General features: G+C 38.4%; 1 protein-coding gene across 1 annotated transcript in view; it reads left to right on the plus strand.

Moving 5' to 3' along the window:
- The window catches only part of nbas (NBAS subunit of NRZ tethering complex), a 181837-nt gene that overhangs the window by 87077 nt on the left and 73794 nt on the right, over positions 1 to 20966 (plus strand). Inside the window, exons 40-43 of the mRNA XM_031726216.2 lie at positions 2110 to 2186; positions 2795 to 2932; positions 14737 to 14960; positions 15158 to 15268. Of these exons, the coding sequence (XP_031582076.1) occupies positions 2110 to 2186; positions 2795 to 2932; positions 14737 to 14960; positions 15158 to 15268 (550 nt within the window). The remainder of the gene's footprint in view (positions 1 to 2109; positions 2187 to 2794; positions 2933 to 14736; positions 14961 to 15157; positions 15269 to 20966) is intronic.

Raw genomic sequence — 20966 nt, forward strand, 5'->3', positions numbered from 1 at the left:
CTAACTCTGAATGGGATTTGAGTTTTTGTTCACTTATGAAAAGCTAATCAATATGCATACTAATTAGTTCTCAATCATTAAATGCTTGCTGCTGCTGTACCGCCATAAACCCCACAAGTTCACAAGTTCTGCACGTGAATGCAGAATTTTAAAAGTAAATGCAAATGGTGATCGTGCAGCAAATGTTTCAGTGTTTTAAAAAAATCTTTGTGATTCTGTTTGGGATTTTTAATGCTGTATTTATGTAATATTGGCAGGAAAAAAAGAACAGAAAAACTTCAGTCCCATTACCAGTCATGACAGCACTGTTGCCCTGCCAGTGAGTCTAAGTACTTTGGCAAGGTCAGTTCATGATGGGCTTTCAAGTCCAGAGTACTGAGTTATAGAAGCTGAAATTTCAGTGGCTAAGCAGCCATCTGCCCAATGTAGGGGTTAGTGTGTGTGTCACCATGGCAGTTGAAAGGCATTTAAGTTGTGTCTCTGGACACATAATACCATACTTCTATCTGAATAACTACAAATAAGCCTCAAAGACTTATTTATGCTCGCAAGGGAGAACTTAGTGGAAGGCACGGCAGTTCAGTAGTTAGTGCTATCACCTCACTACAAGAAAGTTCCTGGTTCCCAGTACACTGACTTCCTTCCACAGTCCAAAGTTATGCATACATATAAACTGGAGGTTAAATGATGTTTCTAAAATGCCTTTGAATGTGAATGATTCAAGTATATAGAACCCCGTAAAGCATTTTGATTGATCAGTAAGATTAAATAAATGCCAGTTCATGTATTAGAATGTGCTCTGAAAGCCTGCCACTCATTATATATACAATGTTGTACATATAAAATCATATAACATTCATTATTCTTCAGAAGACTGCGACTGTTGGAAGCATTTACCTTGGCCTGTCATATGTATATACTGTGTATCAGGTGTCGTTTTCTTCTGTTGCTTGATTTATCATTACAATAACTTATATGAGGCTCATATAGATTAAGATAACAAGATGAAACCTGCAATATGAAAAGAAAAAGCCGCAAGCTTTAAAAAGCCGATATATAAACTGTATAACCAACTGTTTAGTCAGTTCATCTATATACTGTAGGCCTGAAAGTGCAAGATCAAATCACAAAATTACAAAACAACCGCAGGTGTGATTGAGACCAGAACAAAGGTTGCGATCATAGATGGGTTTAGTCTGAGCCATATCTACTTGCAGGAAGAAAAGAGGGGCAATCAGCCTGCTACTTGGTGCCCTTCATACATATTCTGTTTTATTTTTTTAATGTATTTGTGTTTGTGTATATATATTATGTATATATACTATTTTAATATAATTTAGACTTGATCATAGAACTCATTGGCGCCGTCCCATCACAATACAATCTCACATTTTTTACTACCTTCTTTTACTCATGCAATGCAAATAGCTTAGTTTAGTTAAGTTTGTGTTAAGTACTTAGTCTGCTTTGTTTATAGACCTGTTGAGGCCTGTAGTGAATCTCAATCTAATCTTTCTCATAAAGGGTGGTGTTGTTTTCACCTTGTGAGTCTGTCTGTGTTTAATCATAGCTAAATGTGGTCCTGCTGACAGCTTGTGTAGCTGTGATTGAACTGAGATGGCTGTGTTAGAATTGGAGAACCTTTTTGGGGGGCCAGGCTGCCTCCCTAAGAGAAAGGTGCAGCATACAGAGTTGCTGTTGGTAGCCACGCAGAGGCAAATTTTGCATTCAGGGGATTCACTATTAAAGTGCACTTTGATTAAGTTTGTGCTCATCTGGAGAGCACTTATTAGAAAAGGACCCGTACTTTGTCTTTGACTAATAAATACGATCTGTATTTGAAGGTTGTGTGCTTGCAGAAACCTGCACATTCAAAGCCAAGTCCACTGTATCAAGGTAGATGCAGACATGCATGCAGTAGTTTAGTGTGAAGGTGGACAGAAACCAAACCTTTCAGGGATTTTCAGGTTTTTTCTTCATTTGTGTCTGATTTTTCTTACCTCTACTCCTATATAGTGTTTCCTGATATATTTCTGGAATATTAAAACATATCCGTTTTTTTGGTAATCAGTGCTTTAAAATCGTCTCACCTCTCTCTGTCCTTTACAGTATTGCTCCAGCTGGCCAACGATGCATTTCCCAGGGACATGATGCTGGCTCTGTCCTACTTACTTGCTCTGCCTCAGGTAGGGGGACACTCGCACACGTCCTAGTAACAAAAGGAGTTGGATTTTATTTTATTGAGACCATCAGATAGTTGAGCTAATCCATTTTGTCTGCATGATCTATTTCATTTGACATTTTACACCTTTGATTTGACCTCTCATCTTATTAGACGTTTCACAAGTTGTAAATATGCATCTCTCTTCGTGTAACAGTGTGACGACTGTCTACCGTCATAAGCTAGGCTGTGGACGGACTGAAAACATAGACGAGATGTAATGCATTAGTCTACTTTCATCTCAGGCCTCTTGATTTAGAATATGCTGAAAGTTCATTATGGAATTTGTGTCCAGTGTTTCAAAAATAAATAAATATGACTGCCAAGCTCAGCTTTATGTCAGTGGTCTTAATAAGCAGTGAAATTTTAAGATGCTGCTGTTGGTTTATTTATAGACTATAAACAGAACTATAAAATTAAAAAGGATTATGGTTGTAAGATGAAGCTCAGCTATCATTTCACACATTTCAAAGTTTTCTCTGTTTTTCTTGTACAGCCAGCAAAGAGTCAATTTGTGAAAATGCCACTGTGATCGTTTGTCTTGCATGTCCTCATATTTGTTCTTACCTGCAGGTGCTGGATGCCAACAGGTGTTTTGAGAAGCAGTGCCACTCGGCCTTGTCGCTCCAACTGGCTGCCTACTACTACTCCCTGCAGATCTACTCGCGCCTCATGCCCTGCTTCAAGGACAAGAACCACACTCTTTACCAGGTCAGTGTATTTCTGTGTGTGAGGGGGTGTTTGGAGGGTTGAATGAATAAATGTTCTGATGTTACATTGGGAAGACACTAGATGCGTGTCTGTGATGTTGTGTAGCCAAAACTGTTTCGTTCCACAGCTCGGAAATACACAAAGAGTGTTTCAGAACTGGGGTGTCTGTTTGCACGTCATCTTTTATTTTAAAAAAGAAAAATCTCTATGCTGTTCTTGTGTATGACTTCTGCCCTGCCTCATCTGCTCTACAGCATGACTTGGCTTCTGTCAAAAATAGATTTACCACATATTTTTAGTCATGTGGTGCAGAAAGCTGCTTTTGGGATGCTTAGAAAATGCACTGCAGTGCAGCTGTTGAACGCACAGACAAAAGAATCCAGTTTTAAGCAGCTAGGACACAAAATCTTGATCTGTTTTGAACAGATTATTTTTTGAAGGAAGGTCTTGAAACTTTAGAGCCTCAGTGTAGGATTTAGCTCTTTAGGCAGTGCATTTTACTGGTTGGGAGGATCATAGCAAAACAGTGTTTCACCTGTGGTTTAAGTTTGCTTCAAGGTTGTTTCAATAACGGGTGGAGCGAGAATAGATGTATGGCTTTTGAAATGAAATTTTATGTATGCTTTTGCTTGGCATTTATTTAGGGAGGAAATGGTATCATAGACATCAAATGTAAGAGCAAACTGTCCAATCATAAAAAATTCATCCATGTGAGTGTGGGTGATCTAACAGTGCAAACGTGATTTGATTTATAAATAAAGATTAAGCCAGTTAATTTCAATAATAATCAGCATTCTACCATAAGCAGCACAGGTTTGTAAGTCACAAAGGAGCAGGTGAAGAACGACAAGGAAGCCAGTACTAACCAGTATAATACAGTGGGAGTGTAGGTTTACTGCATGTGTGTTTCTGTCCAGAAAATGCATGGTCATTCGCATCAACGAGAGGCAGCTGAAGGAGAATCAATATGTTTACATAGGGCAAACCCCTTTGTTAGAAATTGATGGACACTGTGTTGGGTCTGGGAGGTCGGGTAAGTCTGACAGCTCAGGTGGAGGTCTGCATTATTACAAACTATACCTCCCTATGAACCTGAAATCTGTGTCAGTGTGACAGGAGGGTGCGAGATCCTAGAGATTTTAGAAGACTGGAGACGAGGCGGATCAACTCGATCATATAAAAACAATGAAATGTAAGAAAAGATGCATAATATTATCATCCAGTGTAAGGTTTATGCCACATAAATGCCCTAAATTAACAGTACTGGTAATTCCTAAATGCATTATTTATGTTTCTATAAGGGTTAATCCAGTAGTATGTGCAGACTCTTCAAATAAAATGATACTTTTTAATGCAAAAATATAATTATTGTAATTATCTATTAAGTTTCGACTTCACTGTCATACAAAAAACAGAAAAAACAGTGTCCTGAATTCAACAGAAACATTGTTTCATTGGCTGAATATTATGCTTGATGCAGCGTGAATTCTGTTTGTCTGCCAAAGTAAGGAGCAATATATAATTTTCAGTTTTAAATAGGTTTTTTTCATATTTTCATGACATGTGTACTCACACTCATATATACACACTCACCTTTGTTTTTTTTTTCATACAACATACATTCAACTCTATCCTAACCCTTAACGTTTGCCATTATACTTCAGTATTACTCACTTTACCAGTTAGCGTTTCTCATTCTCATTTGATTCCTTTAGTTATCTTCCATTACAAATAAATTGATGGATTCGAAGACTGTTTGGCTGCACAGCTTAATTTTGTTATGACGATAGAATAGTGGGATCAGCGAGGCTACAGGCGCATTTGACATGGTTCAAATGCTGCTTGGCTGCGTAGATGTAGGAGGACAAAGTAATATCTTAAAAAAAGAGTGACAAAAAATGCCAAATCATAATGAGCCATCAGAAATGGAACAGACTGGGAAAATGACTGTAATTATCCTTTTACACATCTGAATACTAATGCAGTTTAATTGTGCTTTAGTTTAAACCAGCAATGCATTGCGTGCCAGCTATTGCTCGTGAAGAAGTTTTAAGCATGTTTCTGTGTGTACACAACATCTTCTTTTTCTAAGTAAGGCAAGAAAAACAAGAGATCAGAAAATGTGATTGAGAAGTGAAAGAAGAGGCTGCAAAGTGGGGTGGAGGTGGGGGGTGATTGGCCGAGAATAACTGAAGAAATGGCTCTGACCTTTTCTTTGAGTGGACCCTGGCTCTCATGGGTTTTAGTGCAGGTAGAAGAAGGGAGGTAAAATGTTGAAATAAAAGAACAGAAAAAAGGAAGGAGGCCAGCAGAAGAAGTGGATAAGTGTGTCCCAGTTGACATTCAAGGTCAGAATTGCACGCTCTCACATTCCTGCTCACACAAGCACACCAGTAAGTTGCTCTCTACGCGCACACTCATCCGCACGCAGTGACGCACACATCCTTCCTGCATCCTAATGGCAGTAATCACTCCCTGAACTCCTGCCTCAAGTGAAGTTCAAGTCCATTAACTTAAAATATATACAGCTTTTTCCTTCTGCTCCACACTTTAGCAGTTGTACTTTCATTTTTAGCTCATTTCTTCATTTTTTTTCCTTTTTCTTTTTTTTAAGTTGTCATTTCCTTTTCCTTTTTTCCCAGTCTTAGTATGTTCTACAAGAGTGAGTGCTTGTTATCATTATGTTCCAGGTCTCGTCTTCCCTCGCCTCTCTTATTGAAGAAGTAGTGGCCATTTTTTCCAACAGTGAAAGAAGCGTTATTGGAAAAAAACTTTGAACCTATCTACTCTCTTTCTCCACTTTCACATGTTTTTTTTCCATTGGATTTTTTCCCCTCTCTCCTCTGCTGTGTACTTTTTATGTTTCCTTTTATGCCCCCCCATTGTCAGTTAAGTCAAATGGTTTGCTTTGTTGGCATGACATTTCTGGTTTATGTGTTTCCATGATGCTTCTCTCCATCCACATTATGCTGCTCTGTCCGCTATCGTTTCCTGTTCATTCTGCGTTCTGTTCAGGCTTTTTTCTCCAATAGGCCTGCCTCGCTCTTGTTGAATCTCAGGCCTCTCTATTTACAATACTATCTTAACTGTGCATGCTTTATACAATTTTCTTGTGCTTTCTTTAGCTCTCGCTTTCTCTTATCTATTAAGGCGCACATTGTACTTAATGTGATATTGCATTTCAGATATGTATGACAGGGTGCGCGTATCTATATTTCATGCACATGCTTGCTTTGCATTGCAAATGAGCTTATTGGGGGGGGTGGGGAAATTACATACCCAAGCATGTGTTTTTTATATTTGGGCATACGTGAAGCATTTGCGCGCCTGCTTTTGTTTTTTGCATTCATATATCACAGTTGGCACACATTACTGTATGCGCTCCAGTTTAAGATCTGTTTTCCTGTGACAGCGGGTGGCGTATTTGTATGTGCGTTTGTGTGTTGTGGTGTGTCACGCTGTCTCAAAGTGTTTCCCACTCGCTACTTGAAGAGCAGTAACACTGTCTCAATAACTCTCACGCTCTTTCAATTCTCTTGTCGCTATCACATAATTTCATGCCCAGGCAATAAGACGCCAAACACTCAAGCCACTGAAGTCATTCAGTTGCAAATAGAAATGGAACTCTCTGTGGATTTACTCAAGGTGTTTGATGTGTTTTTAAAGCCTCAATGAACAGCTTGTTTTTATATTTTATTTTTTTTAGATGTAGAGGTTTTGTAATGGGTACTGCCTTCAAAAGGAAAATTACAAAATACGGTAAAGGAAACGATTACAATCAGTTTTTGGATCAAAACTAGTCACACATACAACATTTAATCACATTAAACATTCATAAAATGCAAATTAGTAAATGTTACACATGCTATAATAAAGCTCTTATTTATCGTTCACTGTCAAAATGAGCCTTATCTCATCAGCGTATAACTCAGTATACAAGTATTATTGCTGCTTGACATTTATGTTTTCACTGACATCATTCATACAGAGTTGCTTGCGCTTCCCATAAATAGGTTAGCAAGAGGTTAGCGTTAAATATGCAATAATTAAAATCAACACCACTCACAAGTTGTTATATTGCTATAAATACTGAGTGTTGTAGGAATCCTACATTTCCCAAGAAATATGCAATATTTCTATAATATCTGATTTATAAACCTGACACAACTCTAGGGGGAGTTGTTGAGTTGGTGTGTTATAGCAGTGTTTCCCAACCTGTGCCGCGAGAAATGATCAGATGTGCCATGGAAGATTATCTGGTTCCACCTGATTAGTCCTCTAAGCGATCGGCGTGAGTAACGGGCAGAACAATTACATTCTCTTCCACTAGAGGGCAGTATAACTACCTGCTCTAATTAAATGGGTTGCCAACTGCCATTAAAACAGAAGAAGACGAAGAAGAAATTACATGCTTTGAGACCACACTGCGAGTAATAGCAATAGTTAAATATTTGGGGGCGGGGGGGAAGTAGTAGTCAATCCGACCCAGATGAAGGCCCTAGCATGATTAGTGGTTAGAAGAAAGCGAAAAAGGTATACTGGGGACAAACCCAGCCAATTCCGCTATACTTGGTGCCCAGGGAAAAATGATCAAAATGCTTTCTGTCACATTTTTGTTTGGTGGTGTGCCATGTGATTTTTCTATTGTGACTCCAAAAGGTTGGGAACCACTGTGTTATAGTATTTCAGCTGTATTTACCTAATGTTACCTACATATTACGGTGGTAATTACCCAGTAGTATACTAAAACTAGTATTTATAATTTATCATGTAGAACATGAACCCAAGTCTTTGCCATCATGTTGTACATGCTGTTGTACATTATCTGATTGTTTACCATTGTTTAACATTAGACTTAATAATAATTGTTGACATCTGACAATGTAGCAGTTTTGCTAAGAAGAAGCAATAAAAAATATAAAATTACATAAGGTAAAAAAAATCTAATGTATTGAGCAAAATATTCAAAACATTTCATTTACAATCATATCATCCTTTTCTCTTTGATTGCCTCTATTTATATATTTAAGTTATAAAATCACTGTAATAAATTTGGGATTCATTTATTAGCATTCAGCATGTTCACTCAAGGTAAGGCCAAAGTCTTAGAGAGACTCTGAATACATAGGTGTGAAAGTATAATCGATATGCTTATTGTCCATCATAAAACGCTGACATGACATTTTGTGTCCAATTTTAAAATAGGAGTTTACCCATGTTAGCCACGTTCAGCTGCTTTGTAACACTGGCAGCCTTTACAACTCCAAACTTCTTAAAGATTCTGTTCCCACTATTGACTTTGAAGGTCTTTAACTGTTACTTTCCCATCTGATTATGGCACCCAAGCATGACGGAGCAACTCATGGGATTGCGATACGGAGGCTGGGTTTCCATTATTCCCTAAGGCTTAATGAACCGATTTCCATTTGCTGCCACTGGAAGTTTTCATTAGAGTGGCTCAAGTGTTCATTTGCTAAATAGAGGTGCTCCTTATGTTAATTGCCCTGTTTATGGTGATATTGCAAAATAGCCTGTTTTTATGTAAGTGTTGCGGTCTGTTTACCTGTGCTTGTCAGTTTTCTAATGTGTGAGTGTGTGTGTTGTTGTGTGCGTTTGTGTGTGAGAATGCTTGTGCTTTGCATAATTGTAGCTGTGAATGTGCATCTGCTGTATGGCAATGTGCTGACTAAAGAGATTGAGATTTTTTCACTCAGCCATTTATCTTTGCCTGGAGCTGCCATTCTCTCGCTTATTGAGTATTGATCACTCAAACTCATAGTGTATATACACACACACACACACACACACACACACACACACACACACACACACACACACACACACACACACACACACACACACACACACACACACACACACACACAGATAAACATTTAAAGCATACCCAATTGTACTATATAAACACAGAGCTAGAGTATACGATCCAGAAAACCTGCTTAGGTCTTTGTATATCTCATTATGACATTTAGTTTTAGAATAAAAATCCCACAAATCACTATTAGATGCTTAACTTTCAGTTTGTATTTGAAGATGGAGTCACTGAACTGGAAAAAATATTTCCACAGTTATTAACTTTATAGATTTGTTTCTGATTCAACCTGAAAGCAAAGCTCAAAGTGCTCTCTCTGTGGCATTATGATGGGTTTTTAAACCAGCACGTTGCTTACATCTAGAAACTTTTCACACTGTCCGGTTATTGCAGAAGGATTTTTTTGTTACCATTTCAAAAATGTCCACAGCACAATTCCAGCTGCCAGTCAAGGGAGCTGACCTTGAAAGTGCTGGACCGCTGTGCCAGTTCACTGTAGCTGAGTTAAGTGGAGTAATGAGTTGGAAAGCACCACGATTCCAGTGACTTTTCCTTCCTCTTTTTGTGCACATATTGCATTCGTACAAATTGCAGTCTTGTAGCACAATCATTAGCAGTCTATATTTTACCCATGAGAACTCTGTAAAGCAGAGCCACTGCAGAAAGGGTCCTATTAGACAAATATGCCCTCTAAAAGCACTGTTGCAGCTGACTGAGAATGTTTCAGACCAAGTAGTCTCCAAACCTTTGATTAGATGCATAAGTTTGACTCTGTTACTCCTGCTTCTCTTGCTTGTGCTGCTTTTCTTACGATCAGTCCCCTTCATGGTGTATTGGGACCCACAGTGCAGCCACGCCTATTTATGGAGTAATTATTCCTTCAGAGGTGATACCTCATTTTTTTTCCGCCCTGTCTTCTCACTAATTATGCGCACATACTGTATACACCATTTACAGAATTAGTGCTAATGAGGCCACTGACTGTATAGCTAAGTGTTAAACAAGACATAAATAAAACTAATTACATCATTACTAGGATACTGTCTGGAGAGAGAGAGGGGGAGACTCTTTCTGACTTCTATTCAATCCTTATCACAGAAGGCAAGAGAGAATGTGTTAAATACTAGGTTAATCAGAAAAATGTGCACATATGAGTGTTCTGTAAAAAAAAAAAAAAAGGTTAATATTCTGTTATTGATTGCACTGTTGGACTTTCAGACTGCTCGGAAGTTGAGAGGTAATATAGTTTCACCCACATTAGTGATGCGAATCCACAGGAGGTGATGTTTCTCGCAGCGTTGGGAAACTTCTTTGCCAAACATCTAATTATTTTACACTGGAGTGAGTTGAATGACAGCCAGTAAATCCTGGGAAGAAATATAGCTTAGCAAAGTAGAACATAAAGTACTTTGAACTTATTTGTTTAAAAAAAAAAAAAGTGATGAATTGATAAATATTCATCACTTTTTACTCCCTGGAGTAAAGGAGATGGTCTATACGAAATAATAACTAAATGGAGAAAAAGTCACATGCTTCAAAAAAAGGGAAGGAATGCCCACTGGTTGATAGGCATGTGCAATGCCATGTGTAGCAATGCCATGCATTTACACTCCCCAGCAGGCAAAACAAGGAGACTAGTCTGACAAAACACAATAATATACAAGCGTATAACAGATTAATTTCACCAAAACACACCAAGTACAACCAGGCTAATAAAAAGGAGACACTTGCAGTAAAAAGGAAGAGCAAATGCTGGATGGATGTTACCGATGGAGTTTCATGGTGGAAAAAGAGGGCTTTAAGTAACTAGTTTAAAAGCTTGAACCAAGATACAACATCCCAGACAGCTTTATTATGTAATAATACTGTGCAGCTCCTGAAGAGTTACTAGGCTAAGTCAATTTTAAGTGTCAAGCACTTATGTTATTCTTTTGTTCTTACGTTTGATTTATGCTATTTATGTAATGCTGCTGCTGTAAATAAAGTTACACTTCATCTGGGTAGCCTGTCATCGAGGACCATAAGTCTGGAAAAGAAAGATGCAAAATGTGCTTAGTTTGGTTTGCACTAATAGATGTTGCTGTCTGCAAGGTTCTTGAAATATTGCATTATTTCTTATAACTTTGAGGATACTATTGCTGACCTGGTCACAGTTGACTGCTGTGGAGCACAGATTTTAATGCATGGCTGTTCATCGAATGCATTGTCTGGGTGTGTCTTCTCTGAGGTCGGTATCAAAGACAAAAACATTGTGGCGCTTATAAGAGGAGTGTCCGACGTGGGTTATTTGGTCAGTGTTCTGTTGTTCAGATTTCCAGTTGAACCTCTTAAAGGAAAACGTGGATGTGGAGAAGTTGATGTTGATAGTGATGAATGCCAGTCGTCTAGTGTTGCACATGAGGTTGTGGATATTTATGAATCCCAAAAGCTTGTATGTTAATAATGCCGCTGATCCCCTGACTTTTCCTACGGTGAAATTTCCTGGGTATAAGTGGATGAGATACCATAAAATTTGCAACACTTATTCAAGCTTGCAGCTGGATATATAGGATGTATTAGTATGTATGTACTTCTATTATCAGGGCATAATTTGTCAAATTTATATTGTCTGTAGTGCTAAAATTTCAGCAGGGTGAATATGCGTAGCTAAGATGGCAAACATTGAACCTTTCCTTCTTCAGATTAGCCCTGTCCCTGGAAGAAAGTCTGCTTTTTAATCTTGACATTTTACCCAAAACCGCTGTTTTGCCTGCAGCCTCACAAAGCTCATTAGACCTTGTCAAGAACTGTGTACTCAGCCATATATTTTACCTGGATTTTTACAATACGGTATACCTTCTGAAAGTGTTCCCATGCAGTAGATATAAAACATGTTGAACACGCTCGTATGACTTCTCATTGCACCAGCGTGCATCAAAGTTTTACATGGTGCTATTATCTGCAGGCGAAACACTGGGTGGTAATGAGGAAAACGGCACTGAATGATAGCACATTAATATTTAATCAGGATGGCGAACTTGACAAACTCACAAATATCGCTATGAAAATATTTTATTTCATAATTCAAAGGAGTTTTGATGGGTACAGAGTTGTGACTGAAGTATAATAACATGGGAAATTAAGACTGAAATGAGAGCAGAAGCGTGTTTGAAAAGATTTGCGTGTGTGACAGAGGCTCTTTATTTTTACTCTGTTCCCTCTTAAGAAGCATCACAGTAAGGTGGTGGTGGTGCAGGGGGGAAAGAGCCTGTAACACCAGTGGAATAGCTGAAGGGAGAGGTCTGGCTCCCCCGTCCCTCCCAGCTGTGCACACACCTACCTTACTCCATTATATTTTACATACATTTTATACATTCTTCTCTTTGAAGAAGGACAACATCCCTTTTGAAGATATTTTAAAATAATGAAAAAAGCAGTCGCATACATAAGAGGAAAAAGAAGAAAGAGCAGAGGTCTTACTTGCTTACTTTGAAGATAACTGGGATCGTAAAGAATACTTATTAGAAAGACGAAGGATTTCAGAGATTCTTTAGTAATGAGTGGCGAGGGATGGAAGTATTTTTTTATTTATTTTTTTAAATTCAAGGGGAAATATTTTTCAGAGAGGTAGCGGCGTAATCCTGATGGGGGGAAAAAGCACAGAGAGAGTGAGGGAGATAATGCAAACAGTATTTCATCATGTTCTTCAAACATCGGCCTGTCCATCACAGTTTCAGCAGACTTTCTTTCTCACTCTGTGTTCTTTCTTTTTTGTGTCATTCTCCTTTCTGTGAAAAACGGTGTCCAAGATGGTGCCAGCATTAAAAAAAAAACAAAAAAAAAAACTCCCCCGCCCATTCTACCCTTACTTTCCTTCTCTCATCCCTTGACTGCCTCCTCTGACTTCATATCTTTCCTTGCTCCACTTTTAATATTCTCCCCTTTCTACCTCTGTTCCTTTCCTATCCTGCTTTTGAACAGTGAATCCGCCACCATGTCTGCTGCTGAGGCCACATCTAAAGGCACACAGGGATAGCGAGAAGAGGAAGAGACGCTGAGAGACAGACATACACCTCTGTTTTCAAGCTCACACATTTCCAGCAGCCATAATTACCTTATGCAAATAAGATCATGAAGTAAACCATATCATTCTGCTGGGCGACAACATATAAGGTGCCAAAAACCAAATTCAGGGGCTCATTTAATTAGAACAGAGGCGATAAGAGAGATGCAACATTCACCTGCCTCTAAGTTTATATGACAGTTTCAATCATAAATGCGTAGCCACAATCTACCTTCCTATAGGCCTGAATCAAGGTGACAGCTACGGTTCCTCATACATTCACCTGTAATCTCCCGATGTGGAATAGAAATAGGTGTATATTTGACATTGCATGATTTCACTGGGGTGTACCATTTAGGTTCTAAGCAAATTGATATAAGTCTGGTCACGAAAGTTGGTCTGTCCCCACCTTTTTTCTAAATTATTGCCATTTTTGAAAATAGCCTCATTAGTTTTTCACAGCAGAGCAGCAGAAAACCTGTGAAGTTTTGCATACCATGCAGTGCGGCAGTGTTTGAAGCTCAGTGTGTGACACTGTTTAATGATGAGCTTTAAGAACAGTGTGCATTTGGTCCAACATGGCTCTAAAACCGTATAGTGCACCCTAGAATTTCATTTCAAATCAAATTATGGGGAGGGAAGAGAAACTCAGTTTGTCTTTGCTGGATTTTATGTTACGTTGCGCTATATACAGAGCATGACTTCTGAACAAGTTCAAAGTAATTTGCACAACAATCTGTGGTAATTGGACATTCGAGTGAATTTCATTTTTATTTTAAGCATAAAATACAGCCATGTTAAAAAGAAGGTTTTTAAAGCACTCTGTGCAGTTTCTGTGCAAGTTTCAATGGCCTAGTCAGCATCAACACCTCAACCTTAGTGCGGAAAGCAGAACCTTCAGCCTTCTGTGGAAGCAGCTCCTGGTTTCGATTCGGCAGACAGACACCCTCTCTCCTTTAAGATTAAGATTAAACCTTTCCTTTTTGAAAAAGCATGTAGTTATGGCTGGATCAGGTGACCCTGAACCCTGGGGTCTTCCCAGGATGCACTGAGCGTTTCCTCTTGACTCACCTCTTTTCACACTCTGTCTTTATTCACCACTTTGCATTTAATCATTAGTTATGATTAAACTTTGGCTCTCTTCCACATTGTTTCCTTTATCCCGTCTCCCTCCCTTACCCCCAACCGGTTGTTTCAGATGGCTGCCCCCTTATTGTAGGGTCTTTACCTTCAAATATAAAGCACCTTGAAGTGACTGCTGTTGTGATTTGGTCCTGTATAAATAAAACTGAATTGAATTCCCGAGGCTGCTTCTACTGAAGGTGTGTTCCTGTTGAAAAGGAGTTTTTTTTTCTTCCTATTATCCTCAAGTGCTTACTCATGGCAGGCCATCTGATTGTTGGGGTTTTCTCTCAGTTATTGGAGGGTCTTTAGCTCACGGGGCCTTGAGGTGACTCTTGTGATGTGGCGCTATGAAGCGATATGATACGATGAAAAGAAGAAGGGAAAAAGAAAGGAAAGGAAAAAAATGAAAATGAATTCCTGTGGCAGGACCATAAGAGAGCAGTGCAAAAACATCAATGAACTGAAGCAACGTTCTAAATACGAGTGGGCCAAAATTCTTCCACAACAATGTGAGAGACTGATAAAGTCATACAGGAAACAGTTACATCATGCTGTTGCTCCTAAAGGTGGTTCCACAAGCTGTTGAAACTATAAATTTCTGTAATGTAATATTAGAAACTGAAAAACTACAAACCATCTCCATTATACAGCAAAAACCATAAATTAGAGCCAAGCAGCCAAACTGCTAAGAGACCCACAGTGCCTGTACTTTTTCATATACCACTTCTCCTTCTTCTACTGTTGAAGTCTAAAGCAGCCCCTGGAACCATAAGGTTAAAAATGTGAAATTTATTTTCCTTCTCACAGGCTGATCCAAAGGAGCTGATTCGATTGGTCACACAGCACGTGTCCTCGTATTCAGATTGGCCCGAGGAGCTGCAAAAGCTGATCAGCCAGCTGCATATGTACAACGAGCGTCTGACAGACTTTACCCAGGCACAGGTGTTGCAGGGGCTCGGCCGTGGTGTGGACGTTCAGCGGTTCAGCTCTGACGCTGATTACAAGAAGGAGACCATACTTGGTCTCACAGAGTAAGTGTGGCTTAAATGTTGGTACTTTTGGATTTGTACTGTAATCGGAAAGGTGCGCTTTTTTTCCTTTTCTTTGTTTCTACTCTGAAAGATTGTTCATACCACACACTTGGACATGAGTGGGAGAGATTGTCAATTTCTGCTTTAATGAAATGAAATCTAAAGACTTTCTTTCTGTTTTTGTAATGTGTGTTTAGGACACTGGATGATGGCGTGTACAGAATCGCTTTGTCTCTGGCTAAGCGCTACAGTGTTCCTCTGTGGGAGGTCTACATGACCCACCTCGAGTTCCTCTTTACAGATAGCGGGTATACACACACACACACACACACACACACACACACACACACACACACACACACACACACACACACGTGCACACACATCTGTCTGTCTCTTTGTTTCCATCTTCGGATTGTAAACTCTGAAAAGTGTAGCAACGCTCTCTTTCAGTTATAACAAAACTTACCTACATAAAAAGCCAAAACACCGCAGGCTATATCAAACATGTTGTGAATGTGTGTGTTTGTGTTTTGTGAGTGAGAGCATGTGAACCATAATTTATTTGCTCTCTGACTTCATAGCTGGGTGTCTGACTAGCTCTGCACCTTTGCTTGTTTTTGCAGAATGCATTTTCAGCAAAGCTGAGGTTGTGTATGCGTGCATTGGTACGTGTGCACACGTGTGGCTCCGTGATAAATATCCACCTGTCACATTCCGATATAAGGAAATGGTTTATGGATTCCACTTAACAATAAATTACAGCCTATACTTTTCTTAAACCTGATCACAGCTATTCTGTGTGTGTTTCCTTCAAAACTTCAAGATCATGACAAATGTGTGAGGAATATTCAGACTGTAATCTTGACTATATGCAAAAGGCTTATTGATTTAACAAAAGGATGCAGGGAATGTTATAAATAGAGAAGACGGGGGAAATTTAAAGGGAAGAATGTATAGAGTCAAACGTGTGCAAAAAGAATTTAGACTTTTATTGAACCTTGTAGGCAAATAAATTGTTATGTTTTACAAATCTCACATGTTTAGGAGAAGCAGTCAGCTACAGTGCAGTGCCCAACAACAGGGCACTGCACAGGCCTCAGCTGACTTTGCTGAGGCCTGTATTTAAGACGCATGGTTCACTTTACTGGGCTACCAGTTGACCTCATTGCCAGTTGACATACCAACACTTTAAACAGTTCTTTAAATAGTACAGTACCGTGCAGAAGACTTGAATCACCCCTCATTTCTTTGTGTTTTACTTCTAAGTAGCCTTGTATTTTTTTTTTTAAAGTGGTCTTGAGCAATTCTCCAGGTTTTCTGAAGGTCTTTCACAGATTTTCTTTGAACATTTGAACTGTTGCGTATCTTAGCCTGGTGTCCTTAAAAAGAATTTGAGGAAACTGAACAAGTATAAGACAAAAAGAGGAGGTAGCAGGCTTAAAATTTTTTTTCATAATACGTTAAAAGTAGCTGATCTTTGATTCCATGACCTGATTGGCTTTGTATATTATCTGGGACTGAAAGGGTTAGGTTGTAAACAAACTTTTATCCTGAAGAACAAAACAACAACAGCTACAAGGTTGGAGTTTGAAGCCTGTCACCTTTTAAAGTTTCCCTCAGAAACAATCATGAAATGGAATCTGTTTCTCCATTAGAGATACCAAACATTACTGTCTTTCAGAAGAGCTGGCAATTTTCCTTTCCCATGTGATGGCAGGGTAAATTGTTAAAATCACACTTTTCCCCTGACATATATCAACGTTCTAAAGTCGATGTAGATCTCAATATGGTTACAGAAGAACAAAGTTAAAAATCCATAAGTATATTTCAGATGAAGAGAACTCTAAGGACTCATTATTAGTTTAAGGCACATCCACAGAATCAGTGTGTGCTTAGGGGGGTGAGAGTGGGAGGCAAATAGATGGAGGGAGAAGAGATGGATGATAGAGAATGAGTGTCCCTGAGACAGTCCTATTAACACAAAATGTATGCTTCAGAAGAATCAATGTGCTGCTAAACACTGCCGTCGTCAGCTGTTCTCTGCCTCCGTGTATAAAGCTTTGGAGATGTATACAAGTTGTCTTTATGGACCTGCTTTTTAATGACATCCTAATGACAGCTATAAATCTATCAAAGAGACTTGTCCAAACACAGAAATGGGTTCACATATTGGTCAGTGGAACCATCTGTTTTTACAGTTTTGGCTTTAAATCTCATGTCTAGCTCCACCTTCACATATTTTTTTAACATAATGGCAACTTTTTCAAATATTCATGATTTTGTCTGTTGAAAAAAAGACTCATCTTGAGCCAAGCCAACTTAATTTGTGAAGCACTTTAAAAACTGCAACCGGTGACCAAAGTGCTAAGCATAGGAATAAAAATGCATTAGAACTAGAATACAAAAAAATATAAAATAAAAGCATCAATAAAACACAAAGCATAATTAAATATGAGGGAATCAATAAAATCAACATTTCAAAGTAGTTTGAAAGATGAGCAGAAGAGGTGGTTCTGAGGAGCGGATTTAAAAAAAAGCCCTATGAACTCCCATCACTGATACCACTTATATATACTTGACTGTTTCAGATCTTCATATTGAGATTCAGTTTTTGAATTTCAGGTAGATTAATAAAACTGATCCAAACAAAACCTCATTTGACCCTCAAAACGACACAGCTCCAAGTTCCTCGTGTCAGTTCCTACCTGCTGCCAGCGGCTGCTTGTGATGTATTTTCTGCACATCACTGTGTTCCCATTATGAGAAATAAATAGTCTTTTGTGGCACGTTCCCTTCAGACTAATCCCCAGCCAAGATGTGTTTTGCTTTGAGCCTAATGAGGCTCCTCTGAGACAGAGAGAACACCTTTAAAGTTTGTACCAGCTCTCTTCAGGTGCACATCTGGTGACCTCATATGGCAAATTAAAGTTCACATCATATCAGATAATGGCTGTGTTCCTCTGCCCTAACAGTACAGCTCAAAGGTGCCAAATGTATATCACTATAGTCTTTAACACTGTGAGTTGATTAGAACTGCTCCGTCCCAGCTGATAAAAATCCGAATCAATAAAAAGAACTTCAAGGATAATTTTTCTTATTAACTCCTGCAATGTTAGAACCCAAACAGAGATGATGCTCTCAGATAATATTTGTGTTTCTAAAATCAACTTCACCAGGACTTCTGCTTTGCACTGTCCACTCTGGGCACTTCACACTTCAGGCAGTTCAGGAAACTTGCAGGATGCAAATTATATTTATACTACAACTTGAAAAGAATATTAAGAAACACAGTCTTCCTTCCCTGTCAGTGCAGCTGAACTTTAACCGCTATTTCTGAATAGATTTGTTTCTGTCATTATGCATATTGTATATTTCAATACTTTTGTGGCAGATATGACTAATTAGCAAGTGACTGACTTGACTTTGAATTTTTAGAATTTTCAGTATAAATTAAATTGAAAAATAAAAAATATCCTGCAATATATATTATGTTATATATTCCTCTCATAATATTGCATGCCCATAGATTGCATTTTTAAAAAAAAATATTCTCAGCTAATGATGACAATTAAAAAACCCACATTCCTAGCATTCAGGGGGAATGTGAATCTTTAGCTATACACAGGTTAGCTGCAGTACTGCCTGTATTCACTTGAACGTGTTTGCTCTGTAGAGACTGTTGATGTACTCGCACTGAGATTCTTTAAGGATTGAGCCTGGACTTCGACCATGACCTCGGGCATTACTCTAGGCATGCTTTTTGCTGTCATGGGGGGACAACCAGAGAGCAGAATATGGACAGTGAGGTGCAACAGCATAGCCTTTGGTTCCTCTGATGTTTTCACTTGTACAATAAAAGTATACCTGACCGTTAAAACAATGGATATTTTGGTATCTTCGGAAGGTCATTTTGAGAGGCTGGCATTTATCCCTCTATGACATGTGCAAACTTGTGCCACAATCTCCCCAACAAACCAGACGTCCATCCCCAACTCAGCTGTTAGTGGGCTGTTTTTGAAGGTTAGATTCTAAATATTATAAAGACATGTTTTTATGCTATTCTAGAGGCAGGATTTTAATTTGATTAGTAATTTTGATTACAAAACATCTGTAAAAATAAAAACTCTTAGATTTAAAATTATTTCCATTTTCAATGAGAATTGGAACCAGTTCAATGAGGAAAAAATACATGTATTAATGTGAGTTCAATTACAATACACGCTCTCTGTATGTAATTACTTCTTCCTAATCTTAGTGAGACATTGATAGTGACATATTTTTGATGTGTTTCAAAATGTGTATCAGGGAGAAAGATTTTGGAGTATATTTTTTAATATTTTGGAGTTTTTTCACTTTACATGACTCCAAAGTGCAAAAACACTTTCACAGCCCTGTGCTGGACAGTCATTTGTAAACTGGTTAATAAAATAGAAAAAAAAACCCCCACAATTCTAACAGCACTGACATTTTAAATGATCATTACTGCTCTTCCAAAGCTCACCTACACTTTTGTTCTTCTTACCACTTTAATTAAATATGACTCACAATTTTATTATACAGTTAGGTCTATCAAATGTGGTTAAAGTGCAGAATTTCAGCTTTAATTCAAAGGCTTTAACAACATTTACATTAATTGTTTAGGAATTACAGGCATTTTTATGCAAAGTTTCCCATTTTCAGAGGCTTCTTTTGTCCAAAGGCTAAAAATTAATTAGAAATTAACATGTCTCACATGGCAAACTTTTTATTTTATGACAAATGAAGCAAACATAATATTTGAAGTAGATTCAAGGTGTTGAATTTGCATTGTTTGTACTTTCTCTTTACTGTAATTTTAAATATGAGACCCCAAAAAGATGTCAGTCCAAGTGAGGGAAGCCATCATTCAGATGAACTTAAAACAGCAGCTCAGCAATGCCAAATAATGGTGGTGGATGATGACACAAAACTTCCACTTAAATTTCAGCTAAAATACATGCAGACAGAATTAGTGAAAAAAAACATTTTCACAACATCTAATCAAGTCAAGAACCCCTGAGGAGGTAGGACTATCATTGTCATGAATGGGATTACAAAAAGGTACAAACCAGTGGGTCCACTCAAAATCAGGAGGGCCAGATTAGACCTTGCCAGAAAACATCTAAAACTGCATGCACAATTCTGGGAGAGACGAAACCAAGATGAACTTGTACGAGAAGGAGAGAAACGGCTCAGGATGTGAAGTATACCACATCATCTGTCAAACATGGTGGAGGTAATGTTATAGAATGGAAATATGCGGCCGTCAGTGGAACTAGGTCACCAGTTTTACACCAGTAAAGAAATGGGATATTCTTTTATTTTTGGGGTTGGCTGTGGTTCAGGTAGAGCGGGTGGTTTTATCCTTGGCTGCTCCAGTTTGCATGCCAAAGTACTGTTGGGCAACTAAACCCCAAGTTGCTCCCGACGTGTTCATTGAAGTGTGAATGTTAGGTAGAAAGCACTTAAGCATAGAAAAAAAAATGCTTGTATGAATGTGTGCAAATAGGTGAATGAGGCCTGTAGCAGAAAATACTTTGAGTGCTCAAGCAGAGTAGGAAGCGCCATATTTGAACCAGTTCATTTACTATTTACCATTTTAATGGTCAGGTTAATCTCAACCCAACAGAGTATATTTATTGAATTATGTTATTAAAATATAAAATAAAAGACAAAATTCAAAAAGACTCGCAAACAAGCAGTAACTGAAGGTGGCTGCAGTAAAAGGAGGAAACAGCATTTGGTATCCATGGATTCAAGACTTCAGGCAATCATCGACTAAGTATAAAAAATAATCTTGTTTTAAATTCTGTTGTGCTTTTTATTGTTTTTGAGCCTCTGAAAGGGGGGGGGTCCACAAATGTCTGTAATTTTTGAAACCTCCGTGAATCAAAGCTGAAAGTCTGCGCTTCAATCATAATATTGACTGATTTTAAAATCCACTGTGGTGGTGTACAAAGCTGACTTCATCCAGCAATTTATGGA

Source organism: Oreochromis aureus, linkage group 15 (assembly GCF_013358895.1).
Source record: "Oreochromis aureus strain Israel breed Guangdong linkage group 15, ZZ_aureus, whole genome shotgun sequence".
In the NCBI taxonomy this organism is placed as follows: domain Eukaryota; kingdom Metazoa; phylum Chordata; class Actinopteri; order Cichliformes; family Cichlidae; genus Oreochromis; species Oreochromis aureus.